At 36.3% G+C, this 19,828-nt stretch overlaps 1 protein-coding gene across 3 annotated transcripts in view; it reads left to right on the top strand.

Annotated features, from left to right (window-relative positions):
• PRUNE2 (prune homolog 2 with BCH domain) overlaps nt 1-19,828 on the top strand; it is a 133,484-nt gene that overhangs the window by 27,580 nt on the left and 86,076 nt on the right. For all 3 annotated transcript variants that reach the window (XM_083883229.1, XM_083883228.1, XM_083883230.1), the window contains exons 4-6: nt 966-1,129; nt 7,182-7,334; nt 9,830-9,924. In XM_083883229.1, the coding sequence (XP_083739355.1) occupies nt 966-1,129; nt 7,182-7,334; nt 9,830-9,924 (412 nt within the window). The remainder of the gene's footprint in view (nt 1-965; nt 1,130-7,181; nt 7,335-9,829; nt 9,925-19,828) is intronic.

Here is a 19,828-nt window from a genome sequence, read left to right as displayed (position 1 = left end):
GAGGTTTTTTTCTGCTTCTTGGGTCTCCTTTGAGGATCTTGGATTGGTTTGCAGGTGCCCAGACACTTACATATGTGCTGTTAAGAGAGCTGATGGATTATTGTGGTCCTTACCAGCTCCAGCCTTTCAAAAGGCCCAGAGTTATCTCTGGAAGACCACAGTCCCTATACCTATCCTTAAGAGGGACTATTTATAAGGCCATTGTGAATCTTTTATGAAGAGCTCTTTATAGTGGTCTGCCTGTCTTGCCCAGAGTGAAGGATGCTGTTTACTTCCAGTTGTCCTTAGAACTTCATTTAAGACAGGTAGCAACCTATGGCCCCATTGTACTCTGAGAAGTTTATAGATTAGACTGTAAGTGGGGAAAATCTGAAGAGAGAAATATGTGTGAATCTCATAGCTGTTGATGTTTTAAGTGCTGTCAGCTCTGTGCATCATTCGCTCCTCAGAGTAATAATTGTCTGTAAGATCTGTTTTTTGTTTATTACTGTCGCTTCCTGTGTTTCTTTCTTATAAAGAATTACAATTAGTATTTTATTATTAAAATTAGTTTGGCTTGGTTACTGCTATTGTAAACAGAAACATGAAGTATCTAAACACACACAAGAAATACTTTGGCAAGTTTTTAGAATATTCAGTTGAGAAAATCCAAAATCTCCTCTATATAAAGAAGGCTGTTTTCAGCACATGTAGAAATACTTTTTTCCATAGTTTTTCATAGATTTTGATGAGAGATATGTCATACTTAGTGATGTGTCAAGCAGTAAAAGGACTCTGAGCACTTAATTTAAAAAATCATGGGTTTAGGACATCTGTGACATCCTTTGGCTTTACGGCAGACTTCAGGTAGCTATAACAATGCTGTTGTAGTCCAGAATTTAAAAAAATATGTTGCACTTTTTTACTGAATTGTCTAAGCAGCTATAAAGATAAATATATGTATAACTTCTAAATTTCCTTGATAGTGAGGATGAAAGTTTGGAATCAGCTGTTGTCAAAGTCATCAATCCAGATGAGCAATGTGACAGGAGCCTGGAGTTACAAGCCTGTTCTTCCACTTTAGTCGTAAAAGAGATTCTTCAAAAGGCACCAGAGTTAATCACTCAGCAACTGGCTTATCTCCTCAGAGGTGAGAGATTACTCTTTTTATTAAATACTGAAAGGTTTAATGGAGTGTTTCTGAATTTGCTCATGCAGAAAGAGTGTGATCCATTCTTTGGTTAACAATCCCTCTAAAGACCACAGGAAGCTTCATAAAAGAAGCAGGGAGTAAAGAGTTTGTTAAAGAGTAACATTATATTGAATATTAAAAATGTGCATTTAAAAATAGGCATGAGAGGTCTTTGCTGTATCACTAGACAAGAATATTAAATGAAGCTGTCGACATAGCAGCTGGGTAGCTGGAAAAGCTGTGCAGTTCGTTGATTCCAGGGGCATTGTGGACAACAATATGGATTGGAATCTAATATTTACAAGTTAAAGCTTTTCCCTCCCAATGGTTGTACTTTTTTATAGAATGATGTTTTAATGGCATGATGCAAAACTTTTGCTATTTAGAAACAGTGTTATCAAATCTTTACGGTGCTCTCCTTTTGTTTTGTACTGTATGCCCAGTAGAGGACAAAGTAGGAGTGTGCTTCAACAATCAGAAGTATTTTCTTCTCTGTCTTGAATATCATAATTTGTATTCATTTCCTTGGTTTATTTGCTGCAACAGAGCTTTCCAGTTGGAAATAAAACTGGTGTTGAAAAGAACAGTCACTGCTTTTAAGTTACTTACTGAATTTTAATGTTCAATGAATTTTATAGGCTTTAAGTTTTAATTATGTTAAATTGCTAAATGTCCTTTTAAGAAATTAATGTGAACATGTTTAATTAGGATTATGAAAACTTGTCTACATTTAGACTTCAAGAGCAACTACAGTCTTGGCAAATCATTGTACTCATCACTGTGATAACTAAGAAACATGTTATAAAGAATCACAGAGATTGATTTTTTAAAATATTCCATAGAATAAGCGTTAACAGTAACACAGCATTTATCTTTTCCTTACAGTATCTTTCCATGCTAACAAGCTTTGGTTAACCTGCCATGAAACATTTTTGTAAGCTCCATATTTCTGTTGAGTAGCTCTCTGGGAATCTAAGCAAATGACCAAGCATAATTTAGTTAGTTTTGGAGACAGAACAAGAAAAAGGTTTTTGGGGACTATCAGGATAATTGTATGTCAGTGGAGAGTCAGGAGACAGAGGTTTTAATAATGTTCAAGAGCATGTTCAAGTACTGTATATGGATGTGTCAACATGTTTTGTGCTTCTAATTTGTATCCAAACTAAAATAAATGTGCTTTTATTAGTGTTTGCATTAGAGATAGCACTTCCAGTTTTGGGGAATGTAGTAGTCAATTTAATTTTTTTTTAATCAGTGAGTAATTACATTTCGATTATTACATTCGGAAGAGAATGTTTGAGGAACTCAGTGGATAAAAAGTCTCTGCATACCTTCTTTTGCATGGTATGAGAAGCTGCTGGCAAAGCCTAGGGGACAAAACACAGCTGCACTTGAGACTTGATGCTTTTCTGCTTCTCCTAGCAGCACAGCTTGTATGGATAAAACGTGAAGCAGTGCAGCAAGTCCTCTTGGTCTTTTTAAACAGAAAAAGTTTTTGGTACTTAAGAGTCTCTCACTACGAATTTAGAAAAGTCAGTAAACCCATCACTAGTTTTGATGAGACTAATTAAAAAAAATTCAAAAGTCATTGATATCAATGTATGTAAATGGCAGATCAAACTAAAACAGTCTGAAAATAAAAGATTAAATACAGCCTGGTAGGTCTATGTTTTGTGTTTCTCTGTATATATTACAGTCTTTCATCATGAGGTACAGCTTCTTAAACTAACCTTACCTATATAGCATAGGGAACAAAGGGACCAACTATCATGGAAGGAGGGGTCGCTGTTTTATGCCCACTTCTTTTTTTCTTAAAGTCTTAAATTTAAATAAAAAGGCAGATGTTTATATATATAAATAAATTTTCCCTGTGAGCAAACTTTACCTACTTGTCAATGTTTAAAAAAAAAAAGTCAAGAGAAAAGACATTTTCCTGTGAAACTGAGCATTATTGATTTAAGCATTTTTATATTTAAAGATAATTTTTTTTAGGTGAAAAAGATTTTTTTCTGCTATCTTTGTCTCTTTATCGGACATTATATAAGCTAATTCTTGGGCTTTTGAGCGGAGCCTTCTTGAAGAGTTGGTGTTGTACAGCCATATTTGGCTTTAGTTAGAGCTTGTGCTGTCCCTGGATTTGTGCCAGAAGCAAACAATTACAGAACCTGCCAGAGTTCTGGGCCTGTATTTTATTTCCCCAGAGATGTTTATGAGGGGACTGTTGCCAAACTCAAGATCTATTAAAGTGCTGAATCATTACATTCTCTGTTTCAGCCAGCTGGCAAGGATGTTATTCCAAGCACTCTCTGTCAGGTGTCTTGGGTCAATGCGCTCTCAAAAATGCCTCCTTATGTTTATTTGTATAAGGCCTTGAAGGATGCCACAAGGTGCAAACCACAACATGTAAATATAGACAGATTTCCAGCAAGAGTGTCAGCAATTTTTTTTAATGTGCATCTGCTTTTGCTAGTGATGAGCTGCATAGTTGAGGTCTTTTCAAGCCCTGTTGGGGCAGTCTGACTTTCAATAGAGAAGATTAGTTTGTTATTCTAGCCACCCGGCCAAATGTTAAGAAATACCCTTTTAAGAACTTTGGCAATTATGCCAGGTTTTTTGTTGTTGTTGTTGTTCTGTCTTGTACATTAATCAGATGATTCACATGCTCCCACATTCATGCATCCTTAATATATATGCCAAGAGGAAAGGATCATTTCGTGCTGCACCAAATGCTGCACTTACTTGGGCTGACACTTCTTTTTAATATATGGAAGCAGGTTTTTTGGGGACAATGTTCCTCCTCTCTTTTCCCCAGTTACATTTTATTCCAGCTTCATTGCATTTCCTGCCAACAATAAAGATTGCTTACTTGGATATATATGCAATTCTGGTTTGCAGTTGTTTTTTTCTTGGGGGTGGGGGGTGTGCAGTGTGAGGAGTGTTGGAGTATACTTTCCATAAGGGACTGTTGGTTTTCCTCTTTTCCCTGTCCTTTATTTTTACAGGTTACAGAACAAAACTTTGACAGGAGAAATGCCTATATTTTCATTATATTGTTTCTCTCATCCATAAACTTATAATTCAGGAGATGCTTGTGCTGTTCTTAATGTTTTCCCAAAACGACTTCTGCCTTCATTAGATCATGTTTAATATTAATGCACAGCAATTGCTTTTGGCAAAACTAATGCTTTGCTTCCAAACTGCTTTGCAAAAAAAAGAATAAAACGCACATTTTTTAAGAGACTTAGCCTATTTTCTAGTGACCTCTTCAGAAGAAATAATGTAGTAAAGTGTGATGTACACAAGAAATAATATTGAATCTTGTATTGCCTATTATATGTTTTTTCTCTGCTTGTAAGCAGACAGCAGCCACCATTATACTTTCGGAAACCCTGGGGGAGTCATACCAACACTCAGTAAAATCTGCAGGAGATTTTTGAGACCATGTATTGCTTTTACAGCAGGTATTCACGAGACAGCACATGACTAAATGGACTACTGACCTTTGGTCAAGCATAAGTAACTTAAGTGAACTCTTTTTCTAAGCTACCTGGAATATTAACCCTCACAGGAATGCGGAGGATGCCTGAAGGAGGCGTGCCTTTCTTTCCTGGTGATGAGAACAGTTTTGAAAAATGATCATAGTGTTAAAGGACAGGTAAATGTTGCTTTTAGGGCTTGCTGACACTCTAGTAATTTGAGAATGATCCTTTTCTGGCTTTCATCCTAGTAGAAAAATTATCAATTGCAAGCACTGCATTATTGGTGTGACTAGTGACAAAACCAGGGCCTTTTAAAAACCTTTCTGAGGTGTCTGCCTATCATGAGTGAAGGTTACATCATGTTGACTTCCAAACCGGTGAGCCTCACCTCACAACTCACCTCTTGTTCTATATTCTTCCGTATGTTTGTATTAGTGCTTCCTCTTCTTGGTCTTGCACAAATATTTCATTCCCTGAAGCACACACAGCTGTAGTAAAAGTTTCATACATTGTGTATCTAAGGTTCTGTGCAGATGGATAGACTGCCTAATTCATCCTGATGCTGCTGAAGGGCTTTATGGGATACACTGCTGCCTCCCTCCAGTAGGTGTGATGACTTGGAGCACATATTGTAGATCCAGCACTTTCTGCTGGAGTCTCCATTTCCTTTGTGTGTGCATGAGCAATTTCCCTTTCTCTTTCTGGAGGAAGAAAAAAAGGCAGAAAATTACTGTTGCTAAAAAGCTTCCTGCAGCCTGGTCCCCGAGCTGCCATTTGTCCAGCTGCAGCTCTGTGCTGGGGTGTCTCACTCATGCTGGTCACCAGTGTTTCCAAGCTATAGAATATTCTCAAGAGTATATGTGTAGCACAAGTGCTGTTATCTGCTATGGAGTTGAACAACAAGGGGTATTTTTAGATGAATTATCATGGAAGCTGCTTGTTGAGAAACTTTTGTCCTATTAGGGAACTGAAAACCAGGCCTTGATAATGGGTATAGATATTTGGGTACTTTGTATATCATGTATATCATGTATATATTTGTAGAAATCTGAAATTTCTTGTTATGTTGTGTGCCTAAATTTAGAAATACCAATCTGGATCAGAATACATGATTTTCATGCAGTCTGTATTTATTGAGTAGTATTAATACTATCAGACAGAGCAAGAGCATTGTCTTAAAGTGATTGAAAGACTGACATAAAGATCTGCTGTGAATTAAAGGAGTATTGGCAGTTACAATATCTGTAATAGAAACACAGAATGGAATTTCATGCATTTGTATTTAATTCCAGAAATTAGTATCTGATGGGGAGCAGCTTTTGGCTTGTTAGGCATTATTTATTATTTAATCCACACAGGATTTGTTTAATAAGGGTGTGTTTACTTAGCATGGCACAATTATTTTGTGTTGCAAGTAGTTTGTAAATTTTGGAGAAATGCTGTTTGTTATTTCATGTGATGTTGTAGGAGAAAAGAAAAATTAATATGTAGTAGATGTTTGGATCCTCATTTGGTGAGACTGAGGGTGGCAGTATGAAGGTTTTGCATTTACTCTTTTTTGTTCTGTGCTAAAGCCTAAACACTCTGTTTTGCAGTAACTATCTTACTCATATACTGTGCTTACTGTACTCAGTTGCTCATTGAACCAGCATAATGCAATGAAATCATATACTTGTTTGAAATTCTTGTGCACAGTATAGTAATAAATAATTTCAAGCCTAAAGTATAAGACTTTATTAACCTAAATTTACTGTGAGTGATTGGAAGCAAACACTATCTTTGGGTATATTGATAAATGGAATCCCAGTCTCCAGGGAATGAAAGGGGTCGCTTAGTGTGCAGCACACAGTCTGAAAAGACATCACTCTCACTTCCGTATTTATTGTAAGACAATTCCAATCACTATCAAGTTATTTATGGGGTTATGTTTCTCTTAAATTTTAGAATTAGCTAGGGTTGGTTACACCACAGTGACAATGATTTTAAGATGATTAATTCAAACACCACCGCCATGAACAGGGACACTTCTCACTAGTCCAGATTGCTCAGAGCCTGGTCTAACCTGGCCTTGGACACTTCCAGGGATGGGGCATCCCCATATTCTCTGTGCAGCCTGTTCTGGTGGCTCACCATCCTCACAGTAAAGTATTTCTTCCTTATGTCCATTGTAGGAGTTCACTGACATGTCTGTAAGAAGGAAGGTTGACAATGTGGATTTATAACTGTTTACAAATACAGTGGCACTTGGTCTAATGCCTGGAGAGAGGAGAATATATGCTGGTGTGCCATCACTGCTGCTGGCTGTGCTACACACTATGGCAGCGCTGGGGCGAGCCAGTTAGCTCTAAGAGGCAGCCAGTTCTGATTTAGGAGCTTCATGTTAGGAGGATGTTGCCATGTAAATTCAGTGAACTCTCAGTGGAAACAACTTCCAAGAAGGAATGGGCTTGGGAAACAATAAGTAAAACTTGTTTCTATAGTATCTCTGATCTTTACAGGAGACATTGATTTTTTGTCGTTTAATGTTTCAGGGAGCATTCTCTTCAAGTGCATGTCTTTGGAAGCTGACAGAATGACAGAGCAGCAGGAGAAAGTACTGTCAGTTTTGGAGGAGAAGTTTCCAGATCTTCCACCACGAGAGGAAATCATCTCTGCTCTCCAGGAGACTCAGTTTAATGCCCAAGGTAGTGCAACTTCCTTCCGTTTTCCAGATCAGTTACAAATTTATTTGTGTAACTGTATCAGACAGAATATGTTTTATTGTGTGTGGTGAAAATAGATGTAGCATGCTATCTTTATTGACAGTTAAATGTTGTATATTAATTTTAAAATAAGTGGCTTACATTCTAAATCATGGAATTGTGATTTCTTTTGAGGAACTACTTAGCTCGTAGATAATCTTGTATTGTTTTTACAGATAAAGTTAACTATTTTATATATTGCTTTTACAGGTGTATGCTTATCAAGAATTTATGTTGCTTCACATGGACATAAAAAATGTGTCAGCCCATGCAATTGCCTATGTAGTGTGGAAGTAGATTTTGTTTTATGACCCAGATTTACTAAGGGCTCTGTACAGGTGAAGTAAATTTGACATCAGACTCAAATTAAGGAAACAGCAGGAAAGTTGCAATTCTTTTCCTTTCTTCTGTTAGAAATACCAAATAGAAATACTCAGTGATCTAAAGTGGCAGTGTTTCAACCCAAAATTTAGTTTTAGGCTTTTGAAGAGATGCTGTGAAAGCTTGAAGAAGATTGTTGCAATAACTTTTTTTTTTTTACTGGCATTTGCTGCCAAGTTCTTACCAAAGAGTGAGTATTAAATTACTAGGGTTATTTAGATACATCAGGTAAGCACAGGGTCCATGCAGACTCAGGGTCTTTTTTATTCTCTATCTGCCCATATGCAGAAGGTAGTCGTTGAAATTCAGACCATCAGCCTGAGACAGCTGCCCTATTCTGGTAGATAAGGGCAGAATTTGCGATGCTGCTTCCTTTGCGTTTTCCTTCAGTGAGATTACAAGGTCATTTAGTTCAGGTCTGTAAATGTTCACATGAATTCTCTTAAGTTCCTCCACTCAAGTAATCATAGTTCAGCAGTGGACTGTATGCAGTCTAGATTGGAAAGTGGCAGTGGAAGTGGCTTTTATAGAAGTCAGTTCTTAGTTCTGCTGGTTGCAAGGGAAAATGTTTTAGTACTGTTTGTCATGAAGTTTTTCGTAATACCAAATGCAAAACTTGGACCAGTATACGTAGTGGGTTTTGTCTGCATGGTACTGGCTGCCAGTAATTTATACATTTCACATGAGGCATGGGGAGGGCACTGTCATGCACTCTGGTTTGGGGTTTTTTTGGCTCATAGTTTCTGTTTTCTGTGTATTACAAGGTACATAATTAGTGTATATGATGTATGCATATATTGCGGGTAACATTTCTTTTAGTAGGATGCTGATGAGTTTTAGGAGGATGTAACCTTGAAGAATGTAACCTTTGCTGAGTATTTCACCATATTTGCCTGTTATTTGAGGCAGTATTAGGACAATTCAGCCAAAAATATTCTCAGTTTCTGGCAGAAATAATAATTTATTGGCCTGAATTAAATTGTTATTTGAGACACAATAGGTTGCAGCCCCCCAGAAAGTCTATAGATTATATACATTTTTTTTTTTTAAATGGCAGATGTGTTGATGTTCATCTTATCATTAGATTGACTGCAGTAGCTGGACTCTGTACAGGAATAGTAATGAAAGGATTAATTTCTTTGACTCAGGTTGGTATTTGTTTCCCTCTTGAAAATAATTTATACAAACACATGGTGGATGTTAAACTGCTGTGCCTTTAAGGTTGGTGGACATTTTAGTTGCTGTCCTGTACTGTGATAGGTGGCTTGCAGCATTCTCTACACAGACATTTGGCTATCACGTCTGTGTTGCAATCATGTGACGTAGTTATATTTCTCTACATAGTATGTATTTGTTTTGAGAATCTTTACAACATTTTAGACAAACATGTCCAGTGAGGGAAACTAAATCACCGGGATTTTCAATACATTATGCTGAAACATACCAGTATGTCTGGTTGTAGTTCTTGTTTTATGCCATTGTTTCTGATGATACTGTTTCTATAGTACATAAACAAACAGTTCATGAATGATTTGATGAACATGAGAAAAATCCATTGGTGTTACCAATTTTTAAAGAAGGTCAGAAAGGTTGACATCCCTGCTTTTGGATATTTCATAAACACCATAGTACCACCATAAACGCCGTAGTCCACACGTGCTTTTCAATATATTACTTATTTCAGAAGTAATTTTATATTTGTGAGTTCATATTAGACCATAGAAATTTTCTAGCTATACATTTTATCATCAGCTGGAAGTACATTCACTTAATAACTTAAGTGTTGACATAGGAACACAGGTGTTGCAGGAGACTTATTTCTTCATGCTTGTTGTTAGTGTGTATGCTCCCTTAAATCTCTTCCTTTCTTAAAAAAGTCCCTCTGGAAACGTGAAGCATTGAAATATTAATGTTAGTTTTAATGTTTTTATATGATATCCTGAAATACAGAAAGAAGGTTCAGCATTAAGGTCTAAGCAATGTTTTTCATTTATGTTGGTGCATCTGTCAGCTGTAAATAATTGTATACATGGAAATTTGTTTCTTTTCTTAAACAGGTGTCAGTATTGAGGAGGTTATGCTTAAGGATCTCAAGGAGATTTCAGATGGAGAAATCAAAGTAGCAATTAGCACTGTGTACATGACACTGGAGGTAAGAGGAAACTTAAAACACATTTAACAGCCTTATTACATTTGGAAGTGGTTCTTTAAAACAAATTGTGAGCAAGTTATTTTCTTAATATTTTTCAGTATGAGCAGAATTTTCAGTGATTTAATTAACTTTGAGAGAAGAAGTAGCTATTTGTTATCTGACTTACATTATTATGATATTATAATTATTCTCTCCCTTTAGATTGTACCATGGTATGTTAAAAACAATGGCATAAACAAATTGGAACCTTTGGGTGAATTGAAGGTGTGAGCTTTCTGCCTTGATCTGAAGGAGAGTTACATGTTGCTGGATATTATGGAAAAATACTATTTTAAAAATTTGAATGCTTAGATCACTGAACAAGTATGACAGGGCACTATTATTTTGATTGAAGTTTGCATACTGGCATATTGATGAGTAATAAACCTAAGTGGTCTGAAGAAAATATCAATAACAAAAACATCTTTATATAGTATATATTTGTAATTTTCAGCCTCTTAATTTGCATGAAAATCACCTATACAAAAGTATTTGAAATGTAGAAGAAATTTTCATCTACTTTTACACTAAATCAAAACTTTATTTTTACATCAGATGCTACTAAAAAAAAATCTCTTGAATAGCTCTTGCCTTGGATGTCCTAAGAGATCTCTTACAATATGTGTCTTGCAAAAAATCAGATGTGTCTGTGTTTGAAGAAATTTTTGTTACAGTCCAGCTAATAGTTATCCAGCTAATAATATTATATAGATTTCTGCTTGCATAGTAAAATATACAAAGCACATTGGGTAGCAAAGCTTCAAGAAATGAAGTTGAATCAATTAGTTGTTTCAATATTAAGCAATCTTTACCACCAAAACAGTACTGCTTTATGAACCATAATTTGATCCTAAAAATTTCTCTGAGGCTGGGCAGAAGGGAGTTGGGGAAAGAGTATTGTAAGATAAATCCCCAGAAGAAAAAATGGGATTTTATAAAGTTCTTAATAAAATCCTCATCTTCTTTAGTTTTAAATCTTTCTTTTACTCTGTCAGTTTCAGTTAACGGTGGACAGAGGTAGGAGCTAATTTGGAGCTAGCTTTAGCATTGCATTTTCATTTTTTAAACTCTCCTTTAAATCATGTTTAGTAACCATATAGAATACAGACCTTGCACTCCACAGGTCTAAGCTCCAGGTAAATCTCTCTGACCTCATCTTTGCAACTCTATATGCTCAAACTAACTGTAGCTCAGAGCTTGTCTTCATTTTGGCTGGATCTCACAATTTGAGATATTCTTAGTTCTCAAAGTAGGCAAATTTTCAACCTTTTTTCAGTGAAGTGTAACATGTGATGCTGACTTACCTTGGTCAAGAAGTGTTAAGATCTGCTGGTCAGTAAATGTTTCATAATTGTTTTTCTTACATAGGTAGTGATTATTGAGGAGGGAAGAGGAGATTCATTTCCTCTAAGAACAAACTAAATAGATTTTACTGATGTTAGTTGATTTTTAGTCCCAGTCTGTTAAGTAGTTTTTTAACTAGTATTTCTGATGGGATTTCTTTCTAGAAATCACAGGTACCTTCTTTTGCTTTTTGTTGTCTGTTCTGCTGTGAATAGTTTGTGCCAGAAAGGACTAGCTTTTCAGGGGTGTAACTGCTTTCTTTTTTCTAGGTATAATGTTGGCAAGGTTATTGGGGTGGAGATGAGTTTTGCATTTGCTGTATTAATGCTCTTTGTTGAGTTGTTTCCTGAACACACTCATTTTGAGTGCTTGGCTGACAAAAGATGTTTTTTTACTCAGTTTTATTAGCAATAGAGGTCACATGTAGTTACCTTAGTCAGTATCAGAAGCACAATACATATAAGAAAATTAATGACAAACCTGGCCAGACTTATCTGTTCAGTTTAGAATTCTTTTGTGAACTCAGAATAGACAAATTTTAATGAATTAATTATTTTCTCAGCAATAATAATAGTAGTTTGTTATTCATCCTCCAAGTCCTCCACAGACATTACCTGATTAAATATTAAGGAAACATGAAGAGCAGGCTTGGCAACAGGTGTTGAATCTCTAGTGTGTTTGTGGTTTTGCTTCTTCAGAAGTATCACAAGGTCACTTTTTTCTCTTAATAATCAACAAACATGCAGAAGTATCTTCCATTAAAGTGCTTTCTATAGGGCAGTCATTTTGTGTGAATGTGTTTAGTTTTCTCTGAGAGTCTGTAGGCAGCTTTGCATTTCTTGAGATAACCATCTTTGGATCTGGCCTTCCTGGATTTAGGTGGCATTAAAGCTGTAAGTTGAAATCAGACCTGTGTCACCAATGACTGCCCGTCAGAGTGTACACTGCTTGAATTTTACATACATAACCACTTTATTTTTGAGGAGAACGAAAAAAATAAAAGAGACGCTGCCCAGATCACAATTATTTTTGTTGGAAAGTTTCTTCAAGTTATAATAATGATTCCTAATAAGATATTGTAGCAAAATTCAATGCATATGTTACAGTTAATTTCTCTTATATTTTGTTATACCCTTAGAGTATCTTTTACTGCTTCTCTGCTGGAATTCTCTTGGAAATGAGAAATGTCTTCTCAATGTGACTTTCTGGGAAAGTAATTTTTTTCCTGAGAAATTAATACTTCTGTTGTAAAGCAATTTCTGTTCTCTGCTTTTTTAAGTGTAGGGAGAACAATCCAGGTTTCATGAATGTTCAGTTCAGTTGAAATGGCTCATTACAGCATAGATTAATAATACACTTCTTGGACTAGGTCTTTTATCCTTTGGTCCATGAAAATTTATTCTAACTGCTCACAGAACTTAGGATTATAGAAAATCAATTAGCACCTGAGGAAGCAGGTCAGTAGTTAAAAACATATTGTATGATTGTCTGCTACTGACTGTGACAAAGAAGGGAGTATGTTCTGAAGGTCTGTTGAGGTTCATGCCTCTGGCCATGGCATCCATATACTTCATAAAGACAATTTCCAAGTCGTATGCCACTTCTAAAGGCTTAGAGAACATGTCAGAGCCTCAGCGGAGACTGCTATCACCAGTGTTGTTTCTCAAGAAAATGAGCTGCAAGTTCATGCTGCCACAGGAAGCTTGGCTGTCCTTAGGTAGCCTCCATAGTTCAAGTGAGCTGGGGATGGTACTGATAAAAAGTTCTGTCTCTCGTAACAACTTCCCCCTTTGTGGCTTTATGCCTCAGAGGAACTTATAGTGGCAGTCCCAGCAACAGTAATTTAAGAAATACAGAAGTGTTTGGGTACATGATTTATCATTTTCCTGTGAAAAAATAGTCTTATCTTGGAGACGCAGTTTAATTTTAAAGGTATTTTGTAGTATTAGTAAGAAATACTGCTTTTTCACTGATTTGGACGATTTTATTTCTGCATTTTGAAAAATTATGTTTTTAATACTACTGTAGAGCAAATAAAGATCCTCTTAGTTGAAGCATGTTGAACAAGTGCTAGGTAGACCATTACACCCAAATAAGTGAGATTACAATGTGTGTCTTTGAAGATTTGAACTTCTGTTGTCTGTCTATAATTATGTATATATATATTGTGTATTTGGGAATTTTTTTCTCTCAGTATAAATACAAACGTATTTTGAATGTCAGATTGGTCCATGAATTGGTTTTTAATGCAAAAAACAAAACAAGAAGCAAACCCCAAGTAAACATGTTAACATTTAATCTTGCAGTAATGGAATTGGAAACAAAAATTTTCAGCAACTTAGAATAGCAATATGGTTCAAAAGTATTTTTCTGATGCCTGTTGTGAGAAGTTAGGGTATGTAAAATAAATGATGTATAGAGCTGTAGGAATGCGACTTTTGCAGACTACCTTATGTCTAAGGAACATTAAACATAGGGTTCTCGTTTAGCAAATAAATAACCATTCATTTCAATGGCTGCATAGTCTGGACTTTTGTGCATATTTTTGCAAAGATGAGAAGAGGCCATTAGGGATTTAATATAAAATAAATCGCCACGGGGTCTTCTTGTAGTCCTAGTCTTTCTGCCACATGGTGTGTCACTAATGTGCATAAATGGGCTTAAATGAATTTGTTATCTGTATTACATTTGCAGTATGTATATATTTATATATTATTTTTTAATTGTGTTTAAAAATAAAACATTAAATACATCATTTCTGAGACTTGAAAACATACCATTTGTAAATAAATCAACCTTAATTAAGGTCTTACAATGTCAGTGTGTGATAACTGCCTTAGGAAAATTTATAATATATATAGTACATAAAGCTTAAACATACTTTCATTTGCTTTTTCAAAAGTATTAAGAGGTTAAAGTCATAACCTCATATGACTGAGTAATGCAGCCACACATGCATTAATGTAAATACCATACTCTGCTTAAACACGAGACTGCCGTCTTCTGGAGGACAATAGCTGTCCAGTTGGTGCCTCAGGTCAGCAAAAGTATCCCAGTTATAATGAGTAGAATCCAAGGTGTGGAGAGGTCACATGGGCAAGCTGAATTCTCTGTAGTGACTTTTCTCTAAAGATATGGAAGGAATCTGGTGAGGAGAACTTTGGTGGTCTTAAGTGGCTGATGTTGCAGTCAACTGGGAAATAACCCAGGCCAATCAGAGCAATGACTACTGTTCCTTAGCTACCTCCCAAGGTAAGAAGACGTGGTACCTTGTGTGTATTTATTCATGTGTGCAGAGCCTGGAGAATAAACACTCAGAACTCGACCTCCAGTTAGAAAGTTGGGGTATCATAGGAGTAACTGAAACATGATAGGACAACTGCCATGACTGGAGGAATATGATGGATAGCTATAGACTCTCTTGTAAAGAGAGTGGGAGGAAGAGGAGCAGGACTTGCGCTTTAAATTAAGGAGAACCTCAAATGTATAGAAGTCAGCTGCAGTGACTGTAGAAGCCCTATCAAATGCCTCTGGGTCAAGGTTAAAAGGGCCCTCTCCAAGCAATATTGTGGAGTGTAGGGTCTGGCTGTGCACTCCGAAGGTTAGTACTAAAGCAAAGGTTTTAGGTTTTAGAAGAGCAAGCTTCAGCTTCCTCAGAACTCAATTAAAAGAGAAGCTTTCAAGGAGAAAAAAGGAGCTAGTGACTGCTTTGAGTTTTTCAAGATTGCTTTCATGAAAGCATAAAACCAGTTCATCCTCTTCAAAGGAAAGGAAAGTAGGTGGAATATCAAACTCTCGGTTTAACTGTGAGCTTTTGAGTCTATTCAGGGCCAAAAGAGAAGCACATCAGAGGTGGAAAGGAATTACAAGTCTGTTGTAAACCAGGAGAACATTGGCAGGGCATGAGATACCTTTTGAAAAGAAAAGGCTCAGCTTGAATTGAAATTGACAAGAGACATCAGAAAGTACAAGAAAGGGGTCTTTGAGTATATAAACAACAAGCAGAAGCAGAAGGAAACTACTAACCCAGTGTTAAATTGAAGAAGTGAAGTAGTCAGCAACAGCAATGAAAAGGCAGAACTTCTCAACTGGTGACAGCACCGTTGGGCCCCAGATGCTGGAAGCAAAAGTTCATGTTGATGGAAACAGACCAACTATCAGTGAAGGAAAAATTGCTGTGTGGGCTATTATAGGAACTTGGCTTCTGCAGATCGATAGGACCTTACAATATCCCCTCGAGAGTATTGGAGAGCTGGCTGGGGTCATTGTGAGGCTGTTCTCCATAATCCTTGAGAAGTTAAGGCAATCAGGAGACAACCCAGAAGACTGAAAGAAAGCTAATGTCACCCTCATCTACAAAAAGGGCTTTAAAGAGGACCAAGGAAGTTATAGGCCCTGGAGAAGGTATGACACAGACCCTTCTGGGAGGATTCATTGCAAATCAGATGAACCAGGTGGCTGGGAAATGCCAGCATGGGTTCACCAAGGCCAAACTGCACTTGACAAACCTGATTGCCTTATACGGCAAAGTGACCTGCTGGGTTGATGTGGGGCAAGCCATGGACATTGTCTGCCTGTGCTTCTCCAGGGCTTTCTCTGTGATCTCCCACAGCCTTGTGGTGAAGTTGTTGGGTAACAGTCTGGACAAGCTGCCTGTGCAGTGGCTGGGGACCTGACCCACAGGCTGCATTTACCCCAGAGTGGGGGTAAACGGCTCCTTTTCCAGTTGGCAACCCAGCACAAGTGGGGTTCCCCAGGGATTAGTGTTGGGCCCAACACTGTTTCATGTCTTCATAAGTGGTCATCCAGAGCTCTTAAAATCAAGTGAACACTTTGGAAGGGGGAGCCACCCTGCAGGAAAACCTGTGTAGGCCGGAAGAGTGGGCAAAGAAGAACCTTTTGAAGTTCAGCAAGGATAAGTGTAAGGTCTTACACCTGGGGAAACAAATCCAGGAGGGCAGCACAGGCTGGGAGCACAGGTTGAGGGACAGCTCCATGGAAAGAAACCTGGGAGCCCTAGTGAGCAACAAGCTCAGGGTGGGCAATGTGCTCACTGGGCAAAACAGCCCAGTGAGATCTTGGGCTCCATCAACAGGGGCGTCAGCAGCAGAGATTATCCCATTCTTGTCAGTGTTTGTCAGGCCATATCTGAAGTATTGTTGTCAGTATTTGGCCTGTGCAAAAAAGATATTGCCAGGCTGGAGAGGGTGAATAAAAGGGCCATAGGGATGATCAAAGGGCTAGGAAGCCTGACATGTTACGAAAGAAGGCTTAGGTGAGACCTTAACACCAGATTATAGTATTTAAAGAGTGGCCACCAGAAAAGATAGAGACTCTGTTTTTACAAGGAGTCACATGGAAAAAATGAAGAATAATGTGTACAAGTTACTGCTGGGGAGATTCTCATTAGGCACAAGAGGAGCATTTTTCACGATTATAACAATCATTGAAATAATCCCCAGAGAAGTTGTGTATTCCTCAGTATTAGGTAGGCACTTCTGGGCTCATCTGGGCAGGGTGCTGGACCACCTTGTCTAGAGTACTTTTGTCAAAAAAGTTTGGACTAGGTCATCCTTGAGATCTCTTCTAACCTGTTATTCTGTGATTCAAAAGAGTGCTTTCTAAAAAGGTATGTGAAATCAAATGACAACAAAAATGACATTTATTACAGTGATTAGCAGGATTACTTACAGTTTTCATATCAGATTCCTTTCAGAAGATGATGTGGGACTGATACAAGCTAAAGTTCCCCCATTCAATGAGATGCTTCTGCATGAAGTCACATAGGATGTCACTATGGTTCCCTGAGATGAGAAAAATATAAATTTGTAAAACTGGCTAAGACCATTATATTTACGAATCTTCCCAACTCAGCATGTATTGATTTATTCAACTGTCATTTTCGCAAGGTGTATTTGGTTGTTTTATTCAGGCATAACAGTAAGCCAGAAGCATCAAAATTTTTTGTACTTGCAGTGTCACTTAAAAAATGCTCAAGGTAAACAATGATTTCAGGCGTGGAGTGGTATGCTTTTAGGATTTAATTTTTATTTCTGTATCTGAATAAATTGAATAGATGTCATTGGTTATAATTAATGTGGCATCTGGTCTTACTTGGTCCAAGCTATCATTTACAATTTTGCCTTTATTGGTTTAGTTCAGTCTTGGTTTAAAAGTTAATAAACAAAGTAAAATAACTATGAAAATTACTGAAGGAATAAGCATAAACCATCTAGTAACATTGCAGTAAAAATGTGCTTGTGCTCACAAGTGCGTTGTTCAAAAAGATAAACTGTTTTCTTTTGTATCATTTATGAAATTTGTTTAAATAAATCAAGATAGTCTTTATGAAATACAGCTGTGAAATATGCACTATCTTTCAGCTAAGTAAAATGCCATAATCTACCGTATCATTATTGGCCTGTATTTCTGACTTCTACAAAGCTGACTAATTTATCATTTGTATACTCTTCTAGTTCTTGTCAGTAGCACTCAGCTTAGCTGCTTATGGGGCATAGACATTGACAGCGGGAGGTGCTGTTTTGAGAAATGTTCGGCATAAAGAGTTGTTTCTATGAAATTTAATGCACTTTTAAAAAAAATTCAGTGGAAAACCTAGGATGAACATTTGACATTTTAAGATCTGGCTGTAATGCATAAGAATATAAGAATTGATAGTAGTTAGAGATGACAATAGGAATATTACAGAAATTATATTTTTTTATATTTTTATACTATTCAGTTTTTGTTTTTTCTTTGCTAGTGTGTGGAAAACAAATTAATTGAACTGTTAATCCAACATTACAGTATAACTCTAGCTGTAAGTAAAAAGACATTTTGAATTTGCTAGTGTTAGTGTTAACAGTACTAGGGAAGCCAACAATTCTGTGGACAGGATGTGAAGAGAGATACAGTGTATTTATAAACAAACAATCTACTTGGTGACTGCTTTTGTGCTTTTAATTAAAAAAATTTAAAATCCCTCCACTTTTATAATCATGTAATATTTATTTAAAATAGTGATATTTTGATGCAGAAGTCCCATTACGTTTGTCTGATGTATCTTGAAATATGTTTATTCTATTTGGCAAAGCATGTCCTAAAACGTCTTCTGAACTCTAATGTAAAGGAATGCTTAACACTTGAAACATTACAATAGCCTATATTTTTATAATACACTACTGGATTTTGTACCTTCTACTACATATCAGAAACCCAGACTTGAAACTACTGGATATTTTAGGATGTAGGAACATTTTTAAATTTTGAATTAGGCAGATCAAGTGCTCTGGAAGATTTTTACTATGCACAAATTTTCTTTATTTAGATGATGATGGGAAAGATCCTTTTTTTGACTCTGTAACTGGGTACATTCTCAGGACTTGAAGTCAAGTGTTTTGTCTAACTGGAAACTTCAAGCTTTGTTTAATTTTATATGAATTTTTATATATTTTATTTATAATACAGAGATTTAAAAAATTAAAAAATAATTTAAGTTTTGAAAGCCTTCAGCCCTTATTTGAGTTTTCAAAATCAGATTACCTAAGAATACGAATTCTACAAAAGACTGCAATTTTCCTTTCTCTCTTTCTAGGAGACAGGTAGCATTTTTACAGAAAGGTTACCACTTCTGTATTCAGCATCATTCACAGCTTCTGTGTGTCTCCACCTAAATGTAGCTTTCATCATAAAGCTGCTACATGAATGGTATTCCCCAAAAAATACAATTTCTTCTGTGACTCCATAGCTAAGTTGTTTGGGTACATTAAATACTTTGTGTATTTAAATGAGTACATATTAAGTCTAACCTGCAGGTTCTTAGAGCTGGAAAAACCAGCATTCAGAATTCTTGTGTATGTTGTGAGTACTGCAACTTCTTACTTTTTTAACATTTTTTCTTTTTCCATATAGACTTGATAAAGTGTAGAATGAAAATTGCTTCAGGGTAATCTTGCATTTCTTTCATGATAAAGACCTTTATTATTTTCTCCATAACAAATGCTGCGCATTAACATACTATTTTTAGTCCTGAAATTGCTGCATTTCTGAAATGAAACAGTATCTTTCACCAAAGTTGCTTAATACAGATTGAATTTATTAATTACAAAAAATAAAAAAAGAAGAGTAGGAAGGTCTACATTTGTTTTTTTCCTCACTGCTTTTCTTTTTTTTAAATTACTTTGTCAGAAGAATAAATTTCAGTATTTTGTGTTTTGTAACTTACTGTGATTTTATGTTTTCTACTTACTTGTGATTTGTGGTTAATGAAAGAATCCTCCTGTGACTGAAAATTCAGGTATGGAGAGATGTTCATTTCTTATGGTAGCTTAATTTTGGGGATTTTGTACAAAGCCAGAGGTTTCTGTTACTATTTGGACTAAAAAAAAAAAAAAAAAAAAAAAAAAAAAAAAAAAGCAAGACAGAGGCAGAATAGGATACTTTATTTACTTTATTCAGCTGTGGTCATGTAGCTCTCAATGTGTCAAAATTTATGCCTGTTGGGTGTCTGCCTTTCAGAATT

Source organism: Zosterops lateralis, assembly GCF_965231275.1.
Source record: "Zosterops lateralis genome assembly, chromosome: Z".
Lineage (NCBI taxonomy): Eukaryota > Metazoa > Chordata > Aves > Passeriformes > Zosteropidae > Zosterops > Zosterops lateralis.
The sequence above is the reverse complement of the archived record's forward strand: the minus strand, read 5'-3'. Positions and strand labels throughout refer to the sequence as shown.